At 51.7% G+C, this 18,889-nt stretch overlaps 1 protein-coding gene and 1 long non-coding RNA gene across 5 annotated transcripts; both read left to right on the plus strand.

Annotated features, from left to right (window-relative positions):
* The first annotated feature begins 9,531 nt into the window (after nt 1–9,531).
* Nucleotides 9,532–10,550, plus strand: LOC118355817 (uncharacterized). Its single transcript, XR_004819002.2, has 2 exons — nt 9,532–9,664; nt 10,414–10,550. It is a non-coding gene; the product is annotated as an uncharacterized LOC118355817 (long non-coding RNA).
* Nucleotides 10,551–13,920: 3,370 nt separating this feature from the next.
* On the plus strand, nt 13,921–18,506 carry SLC25A39 (solute carrier family 25 member 39). Of its 4 annotated transcripts, none has more exons than XM_025440010.3 (12): nt 13,921–14,064; nt 15,111–15,210; nt 15,344–15,403; nt 15,524–15,568; nt 15,801–15,934; nt 16,276–16,343; nt 16,486–16,610; nt 16,787–16,960; nt 17,292–17,401; nt 17,624–17,705; nt 17,786–17,866; nt 17,978–18,506. In XM_025440010.3, exons 2-12 carry the CDS (start codon nt 15,126–15,128, stop codon nt 18,091–18,093), a joined length of 1,080 nt encoding a protein of 359 aa, XP_025295795.1. In that variant the 5' UTR covers nt 13,921–14,064; nt 15,111–15,125; the 3' UTR covers nt 18,094–18,506. The 4 variants fall into 4 exon arrangements, with proteins under 4 accessions (XP_025295795.1, XP_025295796.1, XP_048969964.1 ...); XM_025440011.3 differs by having other exon boundaries at nt 15,825–15,934; XM_049114007.1 differs by lacking the exon at nt 17,786–17,866.
* Nucleotides 18,507–18,889: the final 383 nt, after the last annotated feature.

An 18,889-nucleotide genomic window follows, 5' to 3' on the forward strand; every position in this document is an offset into this window, starting at 1 on the left:
TTTAATTTATTTATGATAGTTACAGAGAGAGAGAGAGGGAGGCAGAGACACAGGCAGAGGGAGAAGCAGGCTCCATGCACCGGGAGCCCGATGTGGGATTCGAACCCGGGTCTCCGGGATCACACCCTGGGCCAAAGACAGGCGCCAAACCGCTGCGCCACCCAGGGATCCCTATTTATTTTTTTAAAGATTTAATTTATTTTTTCATGGGAGACACAGAGAAAGAGGCAGAGACACAGGCAGAGGGGGAACCAGGCCCCATGCAGGAAACCCGATGTGAGACTCGATCCAGGGACTCCAGGATCACACCCTGAGCCAAAGGCAGACACTCAACCATTGAGCTACTCAGGCTTCCCATTTTGTTTGTTTTTCAAAATATTTTTATTTATTTATTTAAAAGAGAGCGTTAAGGTGTGTATGAGCAGGGGGTCCAGGCAGAGGGAGAGGGAGAATCTCAAGCAGACTCTTCATTGAGTGTGCAGATTGACGTGGGTTTCGATCTCATGACTCTGAGATCATGAGCCAAAGTCAAGATTTGGACACTTAACCAACTGAGCCACCCAGGCACCCTGAATATGCCATTTTAAAAGATGTTTTGCCAGGGGTGCCTGGTTGGCTCTGTCAGAAGAGTGCGCAACTCTTGATCTCAGGGGGGTGAGTTTGAGCACCATGTTGGGTGTAGAGATTACTTTTGTAAATAAACTTACAGGGATCCCTGGGTGGCGCAGTGGTTTAGCGCCTGCTTTTGGCCCAGGGCGTGATCCTGGAAACCCGGGATCGAATCCCACGTCAGACTCCCGGTGTATGGAGCCTGCCTCTCCCTCTGCCTGTGTCTCTGCCTCTCTCTCTCTCTGTGTGTGACTATCATAAATAAATTAAAATTTAAAATAAATAAATAAATAAATTTACAAATAAATAAAGGAAGGAAAGAAAGAAAGAAGGAAGGAAGTTAGTTTTGCCAATCTAATGACAAGAGATATTCCAGATTGTTTTATCTGTGTTTCCTTGATCTCTAAGGAAGCTGAGCACTTTTTTCTTTTATATAATTTTTTTTTTTTTAATTTATGACAGTCAGAGAGAGAGAGAGGCAGAGACACAGGCAGAGGGAGAAGCAGGCCCCATGCACCGGGAACCGATGTGGGATTCGATCCTGGGTCTCCAGGATCACGCCCTGGGCCAAAGGCAGGCGCCAAACCGCTGCGCCACCCAGGGATCCCTGAGCACTTTTTTCATATGCTTATTATGCGTATGTATTTCTTTTGTGAATTGCCTATTCTTATTTTTATGAGGGTTCTCCAGAGAAACAGAACCAATTGAAAGATATGCAGAAATAAATTTATTAAAAGGAATTGGCTCATGTGATTACGGAAGCTAACAAGTCCAAAATCTACAGTGTGGGCCAGCAGGCTGGAGACTCAAAAGGGCCAATGGTGCAGATGAAGTTGAAAGGCAGTCACTGGAGAATTTCTCCTTGGTTGGAAAGGCCAGTTTTTTAAATGTTATATTCAGGCTTCCAACTGACTGGATGAGGCCTGCCCACATTAGGAGGGCAACTTGCTTTAGCCAAAATTTATTGATTCAAATGTAAATTTCATCCACAAACACCCACATAAAACTAACACATAAAATAACACATTATTTTTTGTTTATTTTTCTTCAATGTTTTTCTTTTTCTTGTTGAACTGTGGGAACTCTTTGTATATTCTGGATATTATATATATTGTAAATATTTCCTCTGAATCAATCATTTCTCTTTTATCATTGTTTGTGGTTTCTTTTGTAATCAGAAATTGTGTTGCTGTTATGCCATCTGAAATCCAGTGATCAATCTTTTTCTTTTATGGTTTCTGCCTTTCCCCCCTCCTCTGGCTTAAGAAGTTAAAAATATGTTCTTCTATAAATATGGTCTGTTTCTATTCCTACTACAGCCCCAGCTGGATGACCTCAGATGCCAGTATTGAGGCACCAAAAGTACTGAAAGGTTTCACTGAGAAGTCTGGCATGGAGAGGCCCTCTGGATGTGTCTCCCTGGCTGAGATATGCCTCCAGGTCAGCCCCAGGGCTGCTTTCAGAAGTAGTGGTCTGGGTAAAGGATAGGGCAGCTTCCTTCTCCCTCCTTCCTTCCACTTCTCTCAGCCTCTCCCCGGTTCTTCCAATTGCCCCATCGGGTTTTCTTCATTCAGAGTTACTGTTCTCACCCCCATGGAAAGAGTCACAGGGGCCTTTCCCCCCAAGATCCTGAGTTGTCAGCTCAAACGTAAGATGTCCATTTAAATTTTAATCAAACCAGAAATGAATTTTGTTTAGGGAAAGTATGTCTCATGCACTATTTGAGACATATTTACACCTAAGTATTCATTGTATATCTGAAATTCACATTTAACTGAGCATCTTGCATTTTATCTGCTAAATCTGAAAGCCCTGAGGACTAAGGTTGGAGTGAGGGCACAGAAACAGCCTCTTCTCACTCACACCTACTCCTTCCCCTTCCTGCCTGAGTCACCTTGGGGTGAGCAATCGTCCGCGCTTGCCCTCATCATCAGGCACCTGACTGGTGAGGCTGTGGGGCTGTGCTGGGTCCTCCAAGCTGTCTGGGTGGTGTGGGGGAGGGGATTTGGGACTGGGCTAGTAACCTGGCCAGAGGCTGTGGGAGGATATTTGGCAACAGAGGTACTAGATGAAATCAGGAGACTCAGGTTCCTGTCCCAGCATAGGCTGCGAACTTGCCCAGTGCTGCTGGGCAGGCCACTTTCCTTGTTGTTGTGTTTTAGTCAATTACTATTTTTTTAAAAAGTAATCTCTACGCCCAACATGGGACTCGAACTCATGACCCTGAGATCAAGATCGCATGTTCCAGTGATTGAGCCAGCCAGGAGCCTCAAATCAACTATTATTTTAAACAAAACTAACATGTAAATAAATGTTAATCAAATTATAACACAAAGCATCACTCTTGTCCTTTCTTCCTATCCTAGACACCCACTTTCAAACCCTTTCAAATTTCTTCTGTGAGTTTCCCTCGCATTTCTAAATCAGAGTGCATTTTGGAATTCTCGCTTTGTCTCTGGGCTCTTCATATTCATCTGAGCACCACTCTGCTCCCCGTCCACTGGGAAATTCTGAGTCTACAGTGAATGGTGGCAACTCCACTGGCCCTGGGGAGAATGATGCTGGGCAGTACCCTTAAATCCAGCTGTGGGGTACTTGCAGGATGGGAGGGAGAAGATGAGAGGGATGAATGGAGGATGAGAAGGCAGGTGGAGGAAGCAGATTATTTGGCTCTGCAGAGGCGCTGGCTGGAGAGGCCTCTGGGGATCTGCTAGCCCACGTTCTCAGCCCCAGCTGTCTATCCGTTGGAATCACTTGGGGGAACTTTTGCAGCTGCAGATGGCTGAGGTCTGAGAACCTCTCACCTCACTCACGCCTCTTTTTATGGAATGAGGAACCCAGTACTCAGCGAAGAAACTATTCTCCAGCAGCTCTTCCTCTTGCGAGCTGCATGACTCAATGTAAGCTCTGCAGCAGCATCCTGGTCTGGACATCGCAGACTTTGAGATTGAAGCAGTTCCCTGCATGGAGTGAAGTAATGCCTGCAGGCCCTCGGCACAGAACCTGAACCAGGTGCATGCTCCATTAACAAAGCTGCCCCCATCTTGGTGATTCTTCCCCTTAGGCCCTCCTAGCAACTCCTCAACTTTAGTTAGGAGACTGCCCCCCTTGCCCCTCAGCCCACCTCACTCTCTCCTCCCTAGCCCTGGGCTCCAGGTCTCTCCTTCCAGAAACTCCCCTGGATCCCCACTGGGGCTGCACTCCCCATCCCACCCTACTGGCCCACTGTCCAGAACTCTGTCCCCCTGGGCCTGACTCCTGTGCTGGGGGGAGAGGCTGAGATGGAAAACCATCCAGTTCTCTCAGCCAGACAAGGGCCGAGGTCGCAGAAGGATCAGTCCCTCTGAGATGGGGTCGGGGTGGCAGTGAGACAGGATAGGAGGGGCTGACTCCTCTTCTCCCATTCAGATGTGGAGTCAGCATCTGCCTCCTATAGGAGAGCGGGGCACATTTCTGAGTTAAAGTGTCAGCTTCTCATATTTTGAGAGCAGTGGGATGATCTGGAGATGAACTTCTGGGTGAGGGCAGGGACTTATGCCAGCGAGTCTCCAGGAAGGCAGAGTGGCCTCTGGGACAGGCAGGTGGTGGGTGCCAGGGTATAGGAGTCAGCTCTTTCCTGGAAACCTGGACAATGGGCTGAGATCTGAGCAGCGGCAGGACCTTGTCATCACCTGCTGATCTCAAATTCCAGTTCTGACTCGTACCTGCTGGGTGACTTTGGCTTGTTTCTTTGAGCCTAAATGTGATAGAGTAACTGTAATCACCTACTGGGGAGTTCAGGAGGATAGAATGCAATAACATCTATGTAAAGTCTCTCTCTCTCTCTCTCTCTCTCTCTCTCTCTCTCTCTCTCACACACACACACACACACACAGTCCTTCCTCAATAAACTCTCATTTCCTTCTCCATCACACTTATGTTTGAAAGAACTTTTGGGACACCTGGGTGGCTCAGTTGGTTAAGCAGCTGCCTTTGGCTTAGGCTGTGATCTCTGGGTCCCAGGGTGGAGCCCTGCATTGGGTTCCCTACTCAGTGGGGAGTCTGCTTCTCCTTCTCCCTCCACCATGCTCTCTCTCTCTTAAATAAATAAATAAATAAATAAATAAATAAATAAATAAATAAAATCTTTTTAAAAAGAATTTTGACAACCAAACTGCATTTATTCAGGACCAAGGCATTCATTTTCCTATTCAAATTTACAAAATCCGTGATATAAAATCTGATTCCACTGGGGTGAAAAAAGGAATCCAGCCAAACCCAAGACAGGGGCACAGGTCCTCCAAACCCTTCCCAGGCTTTCCTAGGGGGCAGGTCCTGGGCCCACAGGTCAGGATACCCTGTTCCTGCTCTGGGAGTCGGGTGCCCCCTGAGCTGCGAGGCCTGGGAAAAGCTGAGACCTGTTGGTGGTCTGGCCAGTGTCACAACTCCCTATGGGTACCTGGAGTACGCTTCCCACCGTGTGCCTTTTCTGAACTTGAGAATCTCCTGGGGGCAGCTATGCCTACTGGTTGGTGCACAGCAGGGGAACTCCAGGAATTGAAGCCTGGCTTCTGTCAAGGGCAGCAAGTGGACAGGTTGACTGTGGAAATGGAAGGAGTGTTTGGGTTGTTGACTCATTGATCATTAGAGCTGGGAGGATAATGAGCTTAGAGACCTGGGGGCAGAGTGGAAAGAAGAATTAGGACAGTGTTTTGAATGCCTACTCTGTACTAGCTCAGTGAGTTCTTTTCTTGCTCTTTTTTTTTAAAGATTTTATTTATTTATTTGAGAGAGAGCACTCACAAAAGTGGGAATGGGGAGGGGCAGAGGGAGAGAGAGAAGCAGACTCTTTACTGAGTAGGGAGCTTGACATGCAATGCCTGGGGCTGGATCCCAAGATCCCGAGCTCATGACCTGAGCCAAAGGCAGCCGCTCAACCAACTGAGCCACCTAGGCATCCCTCACTGAGTTCTTATAACAACACTGCAGGGTAGTGTCTCCAGCTCACAGAGCTTTGAGACACTGTGGGCCTTGTCCAGGGTTACCTGGCTCTGAAGTGGTGGAGTCAGTACTGAGTCCAAGTCATTCAGATCCCACATCAGGCTCCACTGGATGCTGACACCAGCTCAGCCCAGCCCTTCCACCCCTCTGAGTGCTTCTGTCCCTTCTCCAGGCAGACCCTGTAGGGGCCAAGAAATATTTGCTTCAAGGTACTTGGACAGGTCACTTAGCTCCTCCAAGATTCAGTTTCCTCCTCTGTAAAATGGGCACACAATAACCCCCATGTGCCCCTTACACAGTCATGTGAGGTTCAAATGAATGATGGAAGCCAAGAGGCCTTGTAAACTGGCACATTAGAAATGGAATTCTTCTTAGGACATCAAAGGGGTTCCTCTTGTTAATCTGATGATCTATCTCTGAAGTGCCAGGCCAGTGTCTAGGTAAGAAAACCAGACAGCTCAAAGAGGTGAAGTCACAGTCACCTCCAGGAGCCTAGGGGGAGAAGAGTGGCAAGGAAAGCAGAAGGGGTGGATGGAAGCGCCCCCTCCCTGGCCCCAGCACCCTTTCCTGGTCACACATCCCATTTACACATCTCATCTGTCTTAACCACTCAGGACTCCTTAAGGGAAGCAAGACCAGGAATAGTCTATTATAAAGATGAAGAAAGGGGATCCCTGGGTAGCTCAGCGGTTGAGCATCTGCCCTCAGTCCATGGCGTGATCCTGGAGTTCTGGGATCAAGTCCCACGTCGGGCTCCCTGCATGGAGCCTGCTTCTCCCTCTGCCTGTGTCTCTGCCTCTCTCTTTCTGTGTCTCTCATGACTAAATAAATAAAATCTTAAAAAAAAAAAAAAGATGAAGAAACAGAGGCCCAGGGATCCCTGGGTGGCTCAGTGGTTTAGCACCTGCCTTCAGCCCAGGGCATGATCCTGGAGTCCTGGGATCGAGTCCCACATTGGGCTCTCTGCATGGAGCCTGCTTCTCCCTCTGCCTGTCTCTTTCTCATGAATAAATAAGTAATATCTTAAAAAAAAAAGAAAGAAACAGAAAAGCCATAAATTCCTCCAATAAGGTAGCAGAGAAATCTGGACTCAAGTGCACTTTGGGGGACTTTGACTCAATCTTTTATGCTATGGTGGTTGCTGGTGTACTTGATTTCAGTTTTTTAAAGAAGTGGGTCCTAGAGGGATGCCTGGGTGGCTCAAGTGGTTGAGCATCTGCCTTCCACTCAGGGTGTGGTCTCAGAGTCTCGGGATCAAGTCCTGCATGGGGCTCTCCGTGAGGAAACTGCTTCTCCCTCTGCCTATGTCTCTGCCTCTCTCTGTGTGTCTCTCATAAATAAATAAAAATCTTAAAAGTGGGTCCTAGGGCACCTAGTTGGTTCAGTTGGTTAAGCATCTGCCTTTGGCTCAGGTCCTGATCTCAAGGTCCTGTGTGAGTCTGCTTCTTCCTCTCCCTCTGTCCCTCCTCCCGCTCGTGCAGGTGTGCACTTGCGCACTCTCTCTCTCTCTCTCTCTCTGTCTGAAATAAATAAATAAATGAACTCTTTAAAAAATTGAAAAGTGGGTTCTGCTAATGTTTTATCAAAGCTTCACTTTGTGCCAGTTTCTGTACAAGGTTCTCCTTTAATCTTTAACATAACCATGCTAGGTAGGTACAGTTATGAACCCTGCCTTACAATGAAGGAAGAAAGGCCCAGAGATTAACCAACTTTACTGGCCCTGTAGTTGGGCAAAGGTGAAGTCAGGAATTGAATCCAGGTATGCCCTGGAGCCTGTATTTGTGCCCATCACAATACTCCTTCCTTGGAAGTTTCTAGGAAATCCTTTCCCCCTCATCTGGGCACTTCCTTTTTTTTTTTTTAAGATTTTATTCATTTATTCCTGAGAGACACATTGAGAGAGAGAGAGGCAGAGGGAGAAGCAGGCTCCATGCAAAGAGCCCGAGGTGGGACTCGATCTCGGAACTCCAGGGTCATGCCCTGGGCAGAAGGCAGGCGCCAAACCTCTGAGCCACCCAGGGATCCCAGCACACTTCCTTTTGGCGGAGTCTGCCCCACCCTCCCCTTGGCCCCTCACATGGGGGTCAGTCTCCATCAGTGCTCCTAACCCTTGGTTCTCCCTGACCCCCTAGTTCTCCCCCTCTCTGGGCTGGCTCAGGCCCCTTCTGTCACATTACCCGTCTGTCGTATTGCCCTCAGGAATCCCGCGCAGTCTGCAATTGTCTTATTTATTCCTCTGTTTGCAATCTCCTGCACCAGAAAGTGTGAGCAGGGGCCTTACGTGACTTGTTCTCTGCTGTATCAATACTATTGTGCCTACAACACTATTTGGCACAAAACAAATATTCAAAAATAGCTAAAAAAAAAAATAAAAATAAAAAAAACAGAGAAAAACACTCAAATAAAAAAAAGGAGATGCCCGCCAGCCAGACCTTTGGTCCAGGCCCCACTTCCTCACTGGAACAGCTCCTCCTCCATTTGGGCCACAGCAACCAGCCCTTAGCTCCAGTGTGCTCACTCTGGTCCAGGGGCCCAAGTTCTCCAGATAGCACTGAGAAGTAGAACTTGCAGCCTACAGGAGGCCATGTCACTACTAGGGGACTGGATCCTATGTACTTGGTGAGATCACAGTCCCTTCTGAGGTTCTCAATAGAATCTGACCCTAAGTCAGCAGTTGGTAACATATGTTTTGTACTCTAACAGATTTTTAGAATTGAAATTCAAAGATAGGGGATCCCTGGGTGGCGCAGCGGTTTGGCGCCTGCCTTTGGCCCAGGGCGCGATCCTGGAGACCCGGGATCGAATCCCACGTCGGGCTCCCAGTGCATGGAGCCTGCTTCTCCCTCTGCCTGTGTCTCTGCCTCTCTCTCTCTCTCACTGTGTGCCTATCATAAATAAATAAAAATTAAAAAAAAACAAAGATAATATAATTTTCCTATGCACAGTGTTTTTAGAAATGTATAGAAAGGAAAAATAAAAGGAAAGTGAGTTTATAATAAAATAATATGCATTTCTGTATGTGAAAGCTGAGGCTTGAGTCCACGAGGGAACAGAAGCTTGCAAACGTGTATGATTCACTGGCAATGGAGAACCGTGAATGTCAACTTGGTGCTGGAGTGTCCAGTTAGCAGCTCAGCTCACGTGGGCCAGGCGGCGGCCATGGAGAAAAGATTTTCTGAAATAGTGAATTATTCTTGATAAAATTCTAATAGAGACAAAGTCAAATCTTCTGTAGGACTGCATGGTAGATTTATTCCTGGAAAATTCAATATATTTTAAAAGCATTAAAAAAAAAAGATGTGGGTGGAATAGAGCTAGCCTCCAGGTCAGATCATTATGAACACGTTTCTAATGTATGTGGTTGGCCAGAGAGACAAAGGAAAACTGAGTGGCGTACTGGACAATTTTTTGTTCAGGGTGTCCTACACTTTAAAGGATATTTAGCATCCCTGGCCTGCCATCTATCACAGGCCAGGGGCTCCAATCTTGACTACTAACAGCTCATAAATTTACAAGACGTCCCCTAGGGGGCGGTAGCGCTTCGGTCGAAATCAACTAGCCAGCACCAGAGCCCTGCTTTTTAATTTAACTCTATCTCTGAGATTGTTTTACATCATAATGTGGAGCTCTGCGTCTCTTTCCAGATTAGTGGTATTCGTCATGTGGAGGTACTGTCACTCAGTTCCCTGTCGATGCCATTCCACTGTTACAAACAAGGCTACAGCGACTGCACAGTTGGGGTGTTGTTTCCTGCTGCTGAATGCCCCTTAGCAGAGTTCTTAGAAGTGGCCTGGCTGGGTCACCGGGTTTGGGCATTTGGAATTTTATTTTATTTTATTTTATTTTATTTTATTTTATTTTATTTTATTTTATTTTATTTTATTTTATTTTTTATTTTATTTTTTATTTTATTTTTTAAGATTTTATTTATTCATGAGAGACACACAGAAAGAGGCAAAGACATAGGCAGAGGAAGAACCAGGCTCCCTGTGAGGAGCCTGATGTGGGATTCCATCCCAGGACCCTGGATCATGCCCTGAGCCAAAGGCAGACGCTCAATCACTGAGCCACCCAGGTGCCCTGGAATTTTCATAGTTATAGCCAAATCTGCCTTCCACAGAAGTAAAGTAGATTAATTCACATTTCTCCAGCAGAGCAGGAAGGAGTCTGTCTCCAGAGCTCTGGGGGTCAGGCTGGGGGAAGGGGAAGGGGTGGAGGGAGAGAATTCTGGAAGATCTTTTTTTTTTTTTTTTTAGATTTTATTTGTTTATTCATGAGAGACACAGAGGGAAAAGCAGGCTCCATGCAGGAAGCCTGACATGGGACTGGATCCTGGGTCTCCAGGATCACGCCCTAGGCTGAAGGTGGTGCTAAACCACTGAGCCACCAGGGGTGCCCCAATTCTGGAAGGTCTTAGAGAGGACCCTTACCCTCTGGGGGCCACCTCCTCAGACCACACCCAGGATCCTCTCAATGAAGTCTTGGGTGTCCAGAAGCTCCCCAACCCACCCTCTCAGGCCATGGGTGTGGCTGGGCATGGGGATGGAGGGGCGGTGAGTAGAGACATCCTTTCCCAGGTGGGTTGATCCTAGTTATTACAGATACCTTTTTAATCCTGGAAAAAAAAAAAAAAAAGCTTTGTTGCTTTTTGATTCTTTAAGTATTTCAGAGAGTGAAATCCCTTTCCCCACGGACTTGTTTTGAAAACTAAAAACCTCAGAAAAATCGCAAGAATGATACAATGAGCCCCCATATACCCTTCACCTTGATTCACTCATTGTTCACATGTTGCTACATTGGCTTTATCTCTCTTTATTTTTGCAGAACCATTTGAGACTAAGTTACAGGCATTCAACCCTAAACACTGCAGTGTGCATTTCCGAGGAACAAGGACATTCTCCTGCAAAACCACAGTCTGGTTATCACGCTCAAGAAATTCAACATTGATGAAGCAGTATCTACTGTACAGGCCTCACTCAGTTTTCTCTAATAGGCCCAGTACAGCTTTCTGTATCTCACCCACCCCTCCCTGCCCTCGAGCTCCAATCAAAACTCTGACTTGACATTTAGCCCTGGGCCTGGAGTTTGGGTTTCTCTCCTTCCAGCTAGGTGGTTCTGCAGCTGTGGGCCTGGCCTCCAGGAAGGCAGCTTTAGGTGGGGACTGCACTGGCCGTGAACTCGCAGGTGCTGGGGGGGGTGGGGGGGTCCATGGAAAGGAGCTAAGCACTATTCAGGCCCTACACATGTCTTCCTAGGTTCTGGGGGTTCAAGCTGGGGAGGGGGTGGGAGGGGACACTGTCCTGCCACTGGGCTTGCTGGGGAAGAATTCAGTCTCACAATAAACTACCTTCCATTTATGTTCTTCCCCCGGCGCCAGGCAAGGACTTGTCCATCAGTCCCCACAGCTCCTGGGACTGGTATCATTTGCTCCTCTTTTACAATTGAAAGGAGTTTCTGTTTTTCCATCTGATGAGGAGGCCAGTGAGGGCCACATGGGGCCACATGGTGTCTCTGGAAGGACCACTGAGTGCTTGCAGTGTGAACCATGGCTAAGTGCCACTTTCTCCTCAGGTCTCTGAGCTTGTTCCTCTGAGAAGGCAAGTCTAGCCAGGGCTCCAGAGCTTCATCGGTATCTCAAGGTTCCTGCTCCCCTCTGCAACTGCTAGGACTAACCTTGGGAGATGTGTCCACCAGCTCCAGGGGTTCCTCATAGCTCACAGATAACCTCTCCCACCTGCCCAGACTGCTGCCATGGGACTGGGCTTTGGTAACACCAATGATGCCTCAAAGCATTTTCCTGTGGTGGAAGGCAGGGACTGTGAGTTGATCATCTCTGAGGTCCTGACAAGGGCCACAGAACCATTTGATGACTCTTCACATGGCTTTCACAGATGTGCTTTTAGCTAGGAGTCTGCAAGTCAGGCGGGATGAGTGACATCGTCCTTATTTTCAGATAAGGAAACAGGTGCAGTGACAAATCTCAAAGACATCCTTATTGCAAGAACACCAGAAATGGAATGTAAGCCCCTTATTCTACTGTGGGGGAAACTGAGGCTCAGAAGTCACCAGGTTTTGTTTCCGACCACTTATTTGCAGCTGTATGATTTTGGCTCTGGGCGGGAAGGGGTGTAAGGAATTATTACTTATCTGTGCCTGCATTTGGAGTCAGAGGTAGGACCAGAATCTGGTTGCTCTAAAGGCCTTTTCCATAACTTTCCAAGGTGGTGGTGGTGGTGGTGGTGAATCAATAATAAAGATGATGACCATAATAATAATAGTCACCGAGTGTTTGCCACATGATAGACAAGGGTCTAAACACTTTACAGCTATTAGCTCATTAAATCCGCACATATTGCCTGTGAGGTGGGTGCATTATTTTCCCCATCAGCTCATTTTATAAAGTGGTGGAACTCGGGCTTACAGGCATTAAGATATTTGTTAGAGGTGGCACGGCTCCCGCAGGAAACAGCCGGGATCCATTGGAGCCAGGTCCCTGCCTCCCAAGGGCTCTGATCTTGAGACAAGCCCCACAGGCTAGATTTCTTGGGGTTCTGGAGGCCTGAGGCCAGAGCACATAAAAACCTTCACAGGTGAGCAGGTCACTGCAGGGAGCAGAGAACACAAGTTGAGAATGGGTTGGGGGTAGGGGGTGGTGGGACTCAGGCAGTTGGGGGGTTTGAATCCTGGCTCTTTCATTCGAGTGACCTTGGTGCGATCTGACCTCTTCGGCCTCCATTTTCTCATTCGTAAAACGCAGGTTGCGCGGGAGAGATCTTGGTTCCATTACACACGGGGAGTCATCGTTCTCGAGGCCCTCAGTTTCCTCCTCGGTAAAATGGGGAGAGTCATCTCTTGGCTGTGGATTATGAACCTGTTCGGGTAAACCGTAACTTTGAGGCTGTGAAAGACCGTAATAGAAGCTGGGTTCTCGCCTGAACATACAGTTTATAAAAGGATTTTCCGTCATTTCAGACCTCCACTGGCTGGGGAAGGGATGCAAGGGGCGCCTCCCCGCTGCGCTTTCCCAGCGGCCACTAACCCCCCGCGTTACAGCTCGCACTCTCCCGCCGCTAAACTGCGGCTTGTAAGCCTCCCGGAGCCGCACAACCGGTTTCAGGGAAAGCTGATGGTTGGCCCCTCGGGATCCACGTGCTAGCCTCCCGGGCGCCGAATGGCTGGGCGGCTGGAGCCCGAGAAGCTGGTGACGTCCAAGTCACGGTCGGCCCCTCTTAAAGGCGCAGGTTCGCACCCCGCGTTCGCTTTTCTGTGTTCGGACAAATAATGACGACCGCGCCAAAGCTTTAAAGGCGAGGCAAGTGGTGGGGTCTCAGGTGCAGAGCTTGCAGTGGGGGAGAGATGTCTCCCCGAGAAGCGGGATCAGAGACGTCAGCGCAGGATTTAAGCCCACCTGTCACCCCGGGAGGCAGGCTGATGAGAGTGAAGTACCTGGGCGGTTCCAATTCCAGGCACTTAACTTCCAGCCTCAGTTTCATCTCCTGTAAAAAGGAGCCCGATGATAAGATACTCCTAAAGTTTGGGGGCGTAGACGTAACGCTGAGAGAGTAACCAACGCAAGCAAAAATGTCATTCCCCTTCTTCCCTCCTCAATCCCCTCTCAGCGCGGAGGAGGAACCCGAGGCCCGGAGGGGCGGTGTACCTTGCCCAAGGTCCCACGGTGGTGGGACTAAGCCTCAATCGAGTCCGGCTGACCCCGCTTTCCTGGCTCCGGGGACAACCTCCTCCCCCGTCCAGCCTGCCTGGCCCGAGTCACAGTTCGTCTAACCCCACCGCCCGCACGCCCGCGGTACCCAGCGGTTTGCCACGTGGTTGCAGAGCGGGACCGCAGTCGATTATCCGTAAAATGGAGACAGTGGTAATTCCCGCTCGGCAGGTCGTCATTAAGTCGTAAAACCTCAGCAGGAAGCCGGCGGGTGTCAGGCGTCACTATCTGATCGCCCCGTGGCCTTGGAAGAACTGATTCAGGCCCCCGCCTCCCCGCAGAGGACCCTGAGGAAGAGCGGGAGAGCGCGCTACCCACGTGGGTCTGGGAAGTTAGGGGGAGCGCCGGGACTCCCGGGGCAACGCTCGGCCGGGGTCCTGGTAGGATGGAGTTTGCGAGAAAGCGCTATTAAGTGCGATACTACCGCAGGCCACGCACGACAGGGGCACCCAAGACCTCGGGGCGCTGGCCCCGGGCCGCCCCCCACGGGGCACCAGCTGCGCGGGTACGCGGGCGCGGCGCGGGTCCGCGAGAGGCAGCGAGTGGGCGGGGCCCGCGGCACTCCGGGTGTGCGGCTGGTCGGCCGGCGGAGGGCGGGGCCTCGCGGCGCGGTCTGGGGGCGGGGCGAGCTCGGGTGCCTGCAGAGGCGGCCTTGGTGCTCGGCGAGCGCGCGCGGACCGTACAGCGGCCGCGGAGCGGCCATGGGCCCGCTGGGCCCCGGGCGCCGCGCAGCGCGAGCACCGGCCTAGAGCCAGGTGGGTGGACCTGGGCCGGGGTGGGGGCGGACGTGGGCCTCCGGGGGTCCCGGGGAACCTGAACCCCGGCTGGACTGGGGGCCGGGAGTCGCGAGCCGCCCGGCCGACCTAGGCGGTCCCGCCGGGCGTCCCCTGCTCGAGGGGCTGGAGCTTCTCCTAGGGCCCGGGAGAGAGTCTGTTTTCCCAAACCAACTCCCGACCGTCTCGGCCGAAGCCCCGCCCTCTGCCTTGGGGAGAGAGCGCGGAGAGCTTGTCCTTTCCATCCAGACCTGGGGGACTGGCCCTTCCGGCCTCGCGAGGAGGGTGCGTGCGGGGGAGGGCCGGGCACCAGCCTCCAGCCCCGAGAGCCGACCGTCCTGCCATCAGATTTGTTTACACGTTTCCCGCATTGCTCGGCCCCACCTTCCATGCCCCGTGACTCAGAGCACACGGGGCCCGCCTTGCGAGTGAGGGGAGAGGGGGGCAGGTTCAGGCGTCCTGGTCTTTGGGTCCCGAGGCCAAACAGGGCGCCTGCCCCCGTGAGGGGGACGCAGGGATTCCGTGTTGCTCAGATGAGGGAATGGCAGCGAGCCATTACTGCTTCCTAAGCATGAGTAACTACTCCAGCTTTCTCCCTAACTACTCCCGGAGTGACCTTGTTCAGGTCATCCCCGCTCTCTGAGTCTCTGTCCATTGGTAAAGTAGAGATGACGGTAACTGCTTTCAACGGTGATTGCGGGACGCCTGGGTGCCTCAGTGGTTGAGCATCTGCCTTTGGCTCAGGTCATGATCCCGGGGTCCTGGGATCGAATCCCGCATCCGGCTCCCTGCATGGAGCCTGCTTCTCCTTCTGCCTGTGTCTCTGCTTCTCTCTCTGTGTCTCTCATGAATGAATAAATAAAATCTTAAAAAGAAAAAAGTGAATTGTGAGGATCGCTCGAATTCATATTTAGTGAGTGAATTGGGGTGATGGGCTGGTTCAGATCCCAAAGTGCCCTCACCTGGGTTCTTCCCCTCCCACTGATTTCTGTTGTGAATTGGGGTCCAATTGACTATTTGTTTTTCAGAATTGAAGCTGCAAGATGGCTGATCAGGACCCTGGGGCTATTAGCCCCCTCCAACAAATGGTGGCTTCAGGAACTGGGGCTGTGGTCACCTCCCTCTTCAGTAAGATCTGGGGAGGTGTGAGGCGGGTAGCTGGGGGCTGGGGAAGACCCGAGATTAGAGGTGACTTGGCCCTGGAGGAGGGCTCGGGGATGGGGTCCTGAAAGGAGCCTTCAGACCTGCCCTCCTCCTCCAGTGACACCCCTGGACGTGGTGAAAGTACGCCTGCAGTCTCAGCGCCCCTCGATGGCCAGTGGTGAGTGCCTGACCCTGAAGCCAACATGGGAGGTGCATGGGCAAAATGGATCTTCCAGAGATGGGGTCCCTGGGACAGGTAGGTGGCTCTTCTGACTTAAGGGACTGCCTTGTATTTTAGAGCTGATGCCTCCCTCCAGACTCTGGAGCCTCCCCTACGCCAAATGTGAGTTTCCCTAGTCATAGGGGGCTTGTCATGGTCCGGGGGAGGGAGGGTCCTAGTCTCCCCAGGGGACCTGAGGGCTCCACAGCCCTAGAACACACTTTCAGGTCAAATTCGTGAGCAAGAATGTCCACCCAGGGATCACTGCCTCTGCCGGCCCCTAGGGATGGGGCTCAACACCTTCCTGCAGGGTTCTAGGGCACTGTTGTCCTAATGCCCCCCTCCCCTTCCCCAGTGCCCTCCTCTCTCCAATCCACAGGGAAGTGCCTCCTATACTGCAATGGTGTTCTGGAACCCCTGTACTTGTGTCCAAATGGTGCCCGCTGTGCCACCTGGTTTCAGGACCCTACCCGCTTCACTGGCACCATGGTGAGGAGCAGCTGTGCCTTCAGCTGGGTCTCTAGGCCTTCCTGAGGGATTCACATTGGTCAGACGGCAGACCTGGGAAAGAACGGGTGGTGCAAAGGAAGTAGGGGTGGTCCAGTCGGTTTGGGAAGGGCTTCCCTGAGGCAGTGCTTCTGTCTGTGAAGTTTTGAAGGGTGAGAAGGAGTTTGCTTGGAGGTAAATGAGAGATTGCATGCCTGTAGCCTGAGGGGCTCCTGCCAGGGCAGAAATGAGAGCATCAGGTTAGGGCCAAGTCTGGGTTAGCCCCATCACAGAGCTTAATCGTGTTCCTCTTTCCTCCCTTGGGCTGGTGTCCGCGTGGCCAGGACGCTTTTGTGAAGATCGTGAGGCACGAGGGCACCAGGACCCTGTGGAGTGGCCTCCCAGCCACCTTGTGAGTATCTGGGTCCTGTGTATTGCTTTTCCCTGCTGAGATGCTTTGACCCTTTATTCTCCTGTGGGCTGGCCGGGGCAGGGGAGGCCTGGGAGGTTGAGAGCCTTTGGGAGTCTCAGCTGACATCTGTTCACACTTTCAGGGTGATGACTGTGCCAGCCACTGCTATCTACTTCACTGCATATGACCAACTCAAGACCTTCCTTTGTGGTCGAGCCCTGACTTCTGACCTCTACGCACCCATGGTGGCTGGTGCCCTAGCCCGCTGTGAGCATAGCCCTGGGCCCTTGATCTCTCTGACTCCCAGCCGTGCTTGAGTCTAGTCCTGGCTTCCAGTTCTGATATCTGGCAGCTGGCGAGTAGAGGGATCTCTTGGGCCCCTGGATCCTGGGAAAGCTGCTGATGGGACCTGTGAGCTGACCCTGCCCCGCTGTTCCTCCTAGTGGGCACCGTGACTGTGATCAGCCCCTTGGAGCTGGTGCGGACAAAGCTGCAGGCCCAGCATGTGTCCTACCGGGAGCTGGGCGCCTGTGTCCGAGCAGCTGTGGCTCAGGGTGGCTGGCGCTCGCTATGGCTGGGCTGGGGCCCCACTGCCCTTCGGGATGTGCCCTTTTCAGGTAGGAATCAGGTGCAGCGGGTGGGGTAGGGGAGCCTCTGGATGACACACAAGGTCTATGGTTAAGTCCCGATTTTACTATTATTGACTTTAAAGTTACCTTTCTTGGCCTTGACTATCATGTGAAATGGGCCCAGCAGGCAGGGTAGTCACCCAGGTTTATCAGGAGAAGATTCCTATAGAGGGCATGTTACAGAAACTGGCACACAGCAGGCAGTCCTCATTACCAGGAGGGAGGAGTTGTCACATTGTGTGGTAGTGGAAAATGGGAGGTTTGGGGCCACCCCATTGCCCCCTCAACTCTAATGAGTGTACCTCTGCATCCCCCCAAGCCCTGTACTGGTTCAACTATGAGCTGGTGAAAAGCTGGTTGAGTGGGCTCAGGCCAAAAGACCAGACATCCGTGGGCATGAGCTTTGTGGCTGGCGGCATCTCAGGGACGGTGAGTTGATCAGGGAGTAGGGCTGGTAGCTGTGTCCTTGGGAGGCCTGAGGGTTGTTAGAGGTACTCAAGAGAAGAGTGCTGGAGTAGCAGCACATCAGCTGCCTGTCAAGCAGCATGCTCGCCCTCCCCAGGGAAGCCCTAATTAAGGTTGGCAGAGCTTGGCTGGATGCAGGGTATGGGGTTTGGGGAATGGAGACAAGCTCTCTCCCCACTGCACCAGGTGGCGGCCATCCTGACTCTACCCTTCGACGTGGTGAAGACTCAACGCCAGGTCGCGCTGGGAGCGGTGGAGGCTGTGAGAGGTAAGGTTCTGGCTAGTGTGGGGCCGGGGGGGAGGGGGGGCCCAAGTGGGGTCTTACTGGGCCATGCCTCACATTTGCAGTGACGCCCCCACGAGCCGACTCCACCTGGCTGCTGCTGCGGAGGATCAGGGCTGAGTCAGGCACCAGGGGGCTCTTTGCAGGTAAACCTGTGTGTGTTCACGTGTGTGTGTGCATGTGTCCCCAAGTTCAGGAAGGATTGGGGCTTCCCCTGGGGCCCTGACTTCTGACCCTCCTGCCCCTTCTCATTGCAGGCTTTCTCCCAAGGATCATCAAGGCCGCCCCTTCCTGTGCCATCATGATCAGCACGTATGAGTTCGGCAAAAGCTTCTTCCAGCGGCTCAACAGAGAACAGCCTCTGGGCCCTTAGAAGGAGATGGGACAAGGACTCCATCTTTTCCATGGATTGGGACAGGTCGTGGGTGGAAGGAGACTGAGCCAAGTGCCTTGTCCTCAGCACTGAGGGAAGGGGCCTCATTTCCCTTCCCCCTCAACTCTGAGCCCCAGGGGTAGGGGGCTACCCCTCTAGGCCTGCGCAGGCCCCCCCAAAACAGCTTTCTTCCTGCCATTTCACATTCCCAAGCCCCAAGGATAATCACTATTCCACCCCCACCCCCACCCCAAGTTGAAGACCAAATCTAACTGACCCCTCCCTTCCCACTGTTTTCCTGTGTGTTTGCTGTAGCTGGGTCTGCTCCCAGGAGCCACAAAACCCTGGGCCTGGTGTAGTCTGTACCCATCCCTGTTAATTCCTGGAATCTAAAGATGATGAACTTCTCTCCAGTGCCTGTGACTGTAGGGTGTTTTGGGGGTGGGGAGGCAAGTGGGACTTGGTGAGTGATTCGCACAAAGAAGACCTGGAAGGGACCTTGATGTTGGCTTTGACTACCCAGGTGGTACCCATGTAGAGGACCCCCCCCCCCAGCTTAGTGCCAGGTCAGGGTGAGGACCCAGAGTTGAAGGGGCAACAAGTAGTGTTAGGGCCAGGGTGGGGGGTGGTGAGATCTAGCCCCAAGGGCATACTTTGATAGAGGTTGCTTCTTTGGGTCTCAACTTTGGGCCAAAGCTGAATTGCTCAGGATGATGGATTATCTTCAAAGCTAAATTGCTCAGGGCCCTTCTAGGGCTTGTCTCCTCTTCCATCCTGCCCCCAAGATGTTCAGGGT

This window comes from Canis lupus, chromosome 9 (assembly GCF_003254725.2).
Source record: "Canis lupus dingo isolate Sandy chromosome 9, ASM325472v2, whole genome shotgun sequence".
Taxonomy (NCBI): domain Eukaryota; kingdom Metazoa; phylum Chordata; class Mammalia; order Carnivora; family Canidae; genus Canis; species Canis lupus.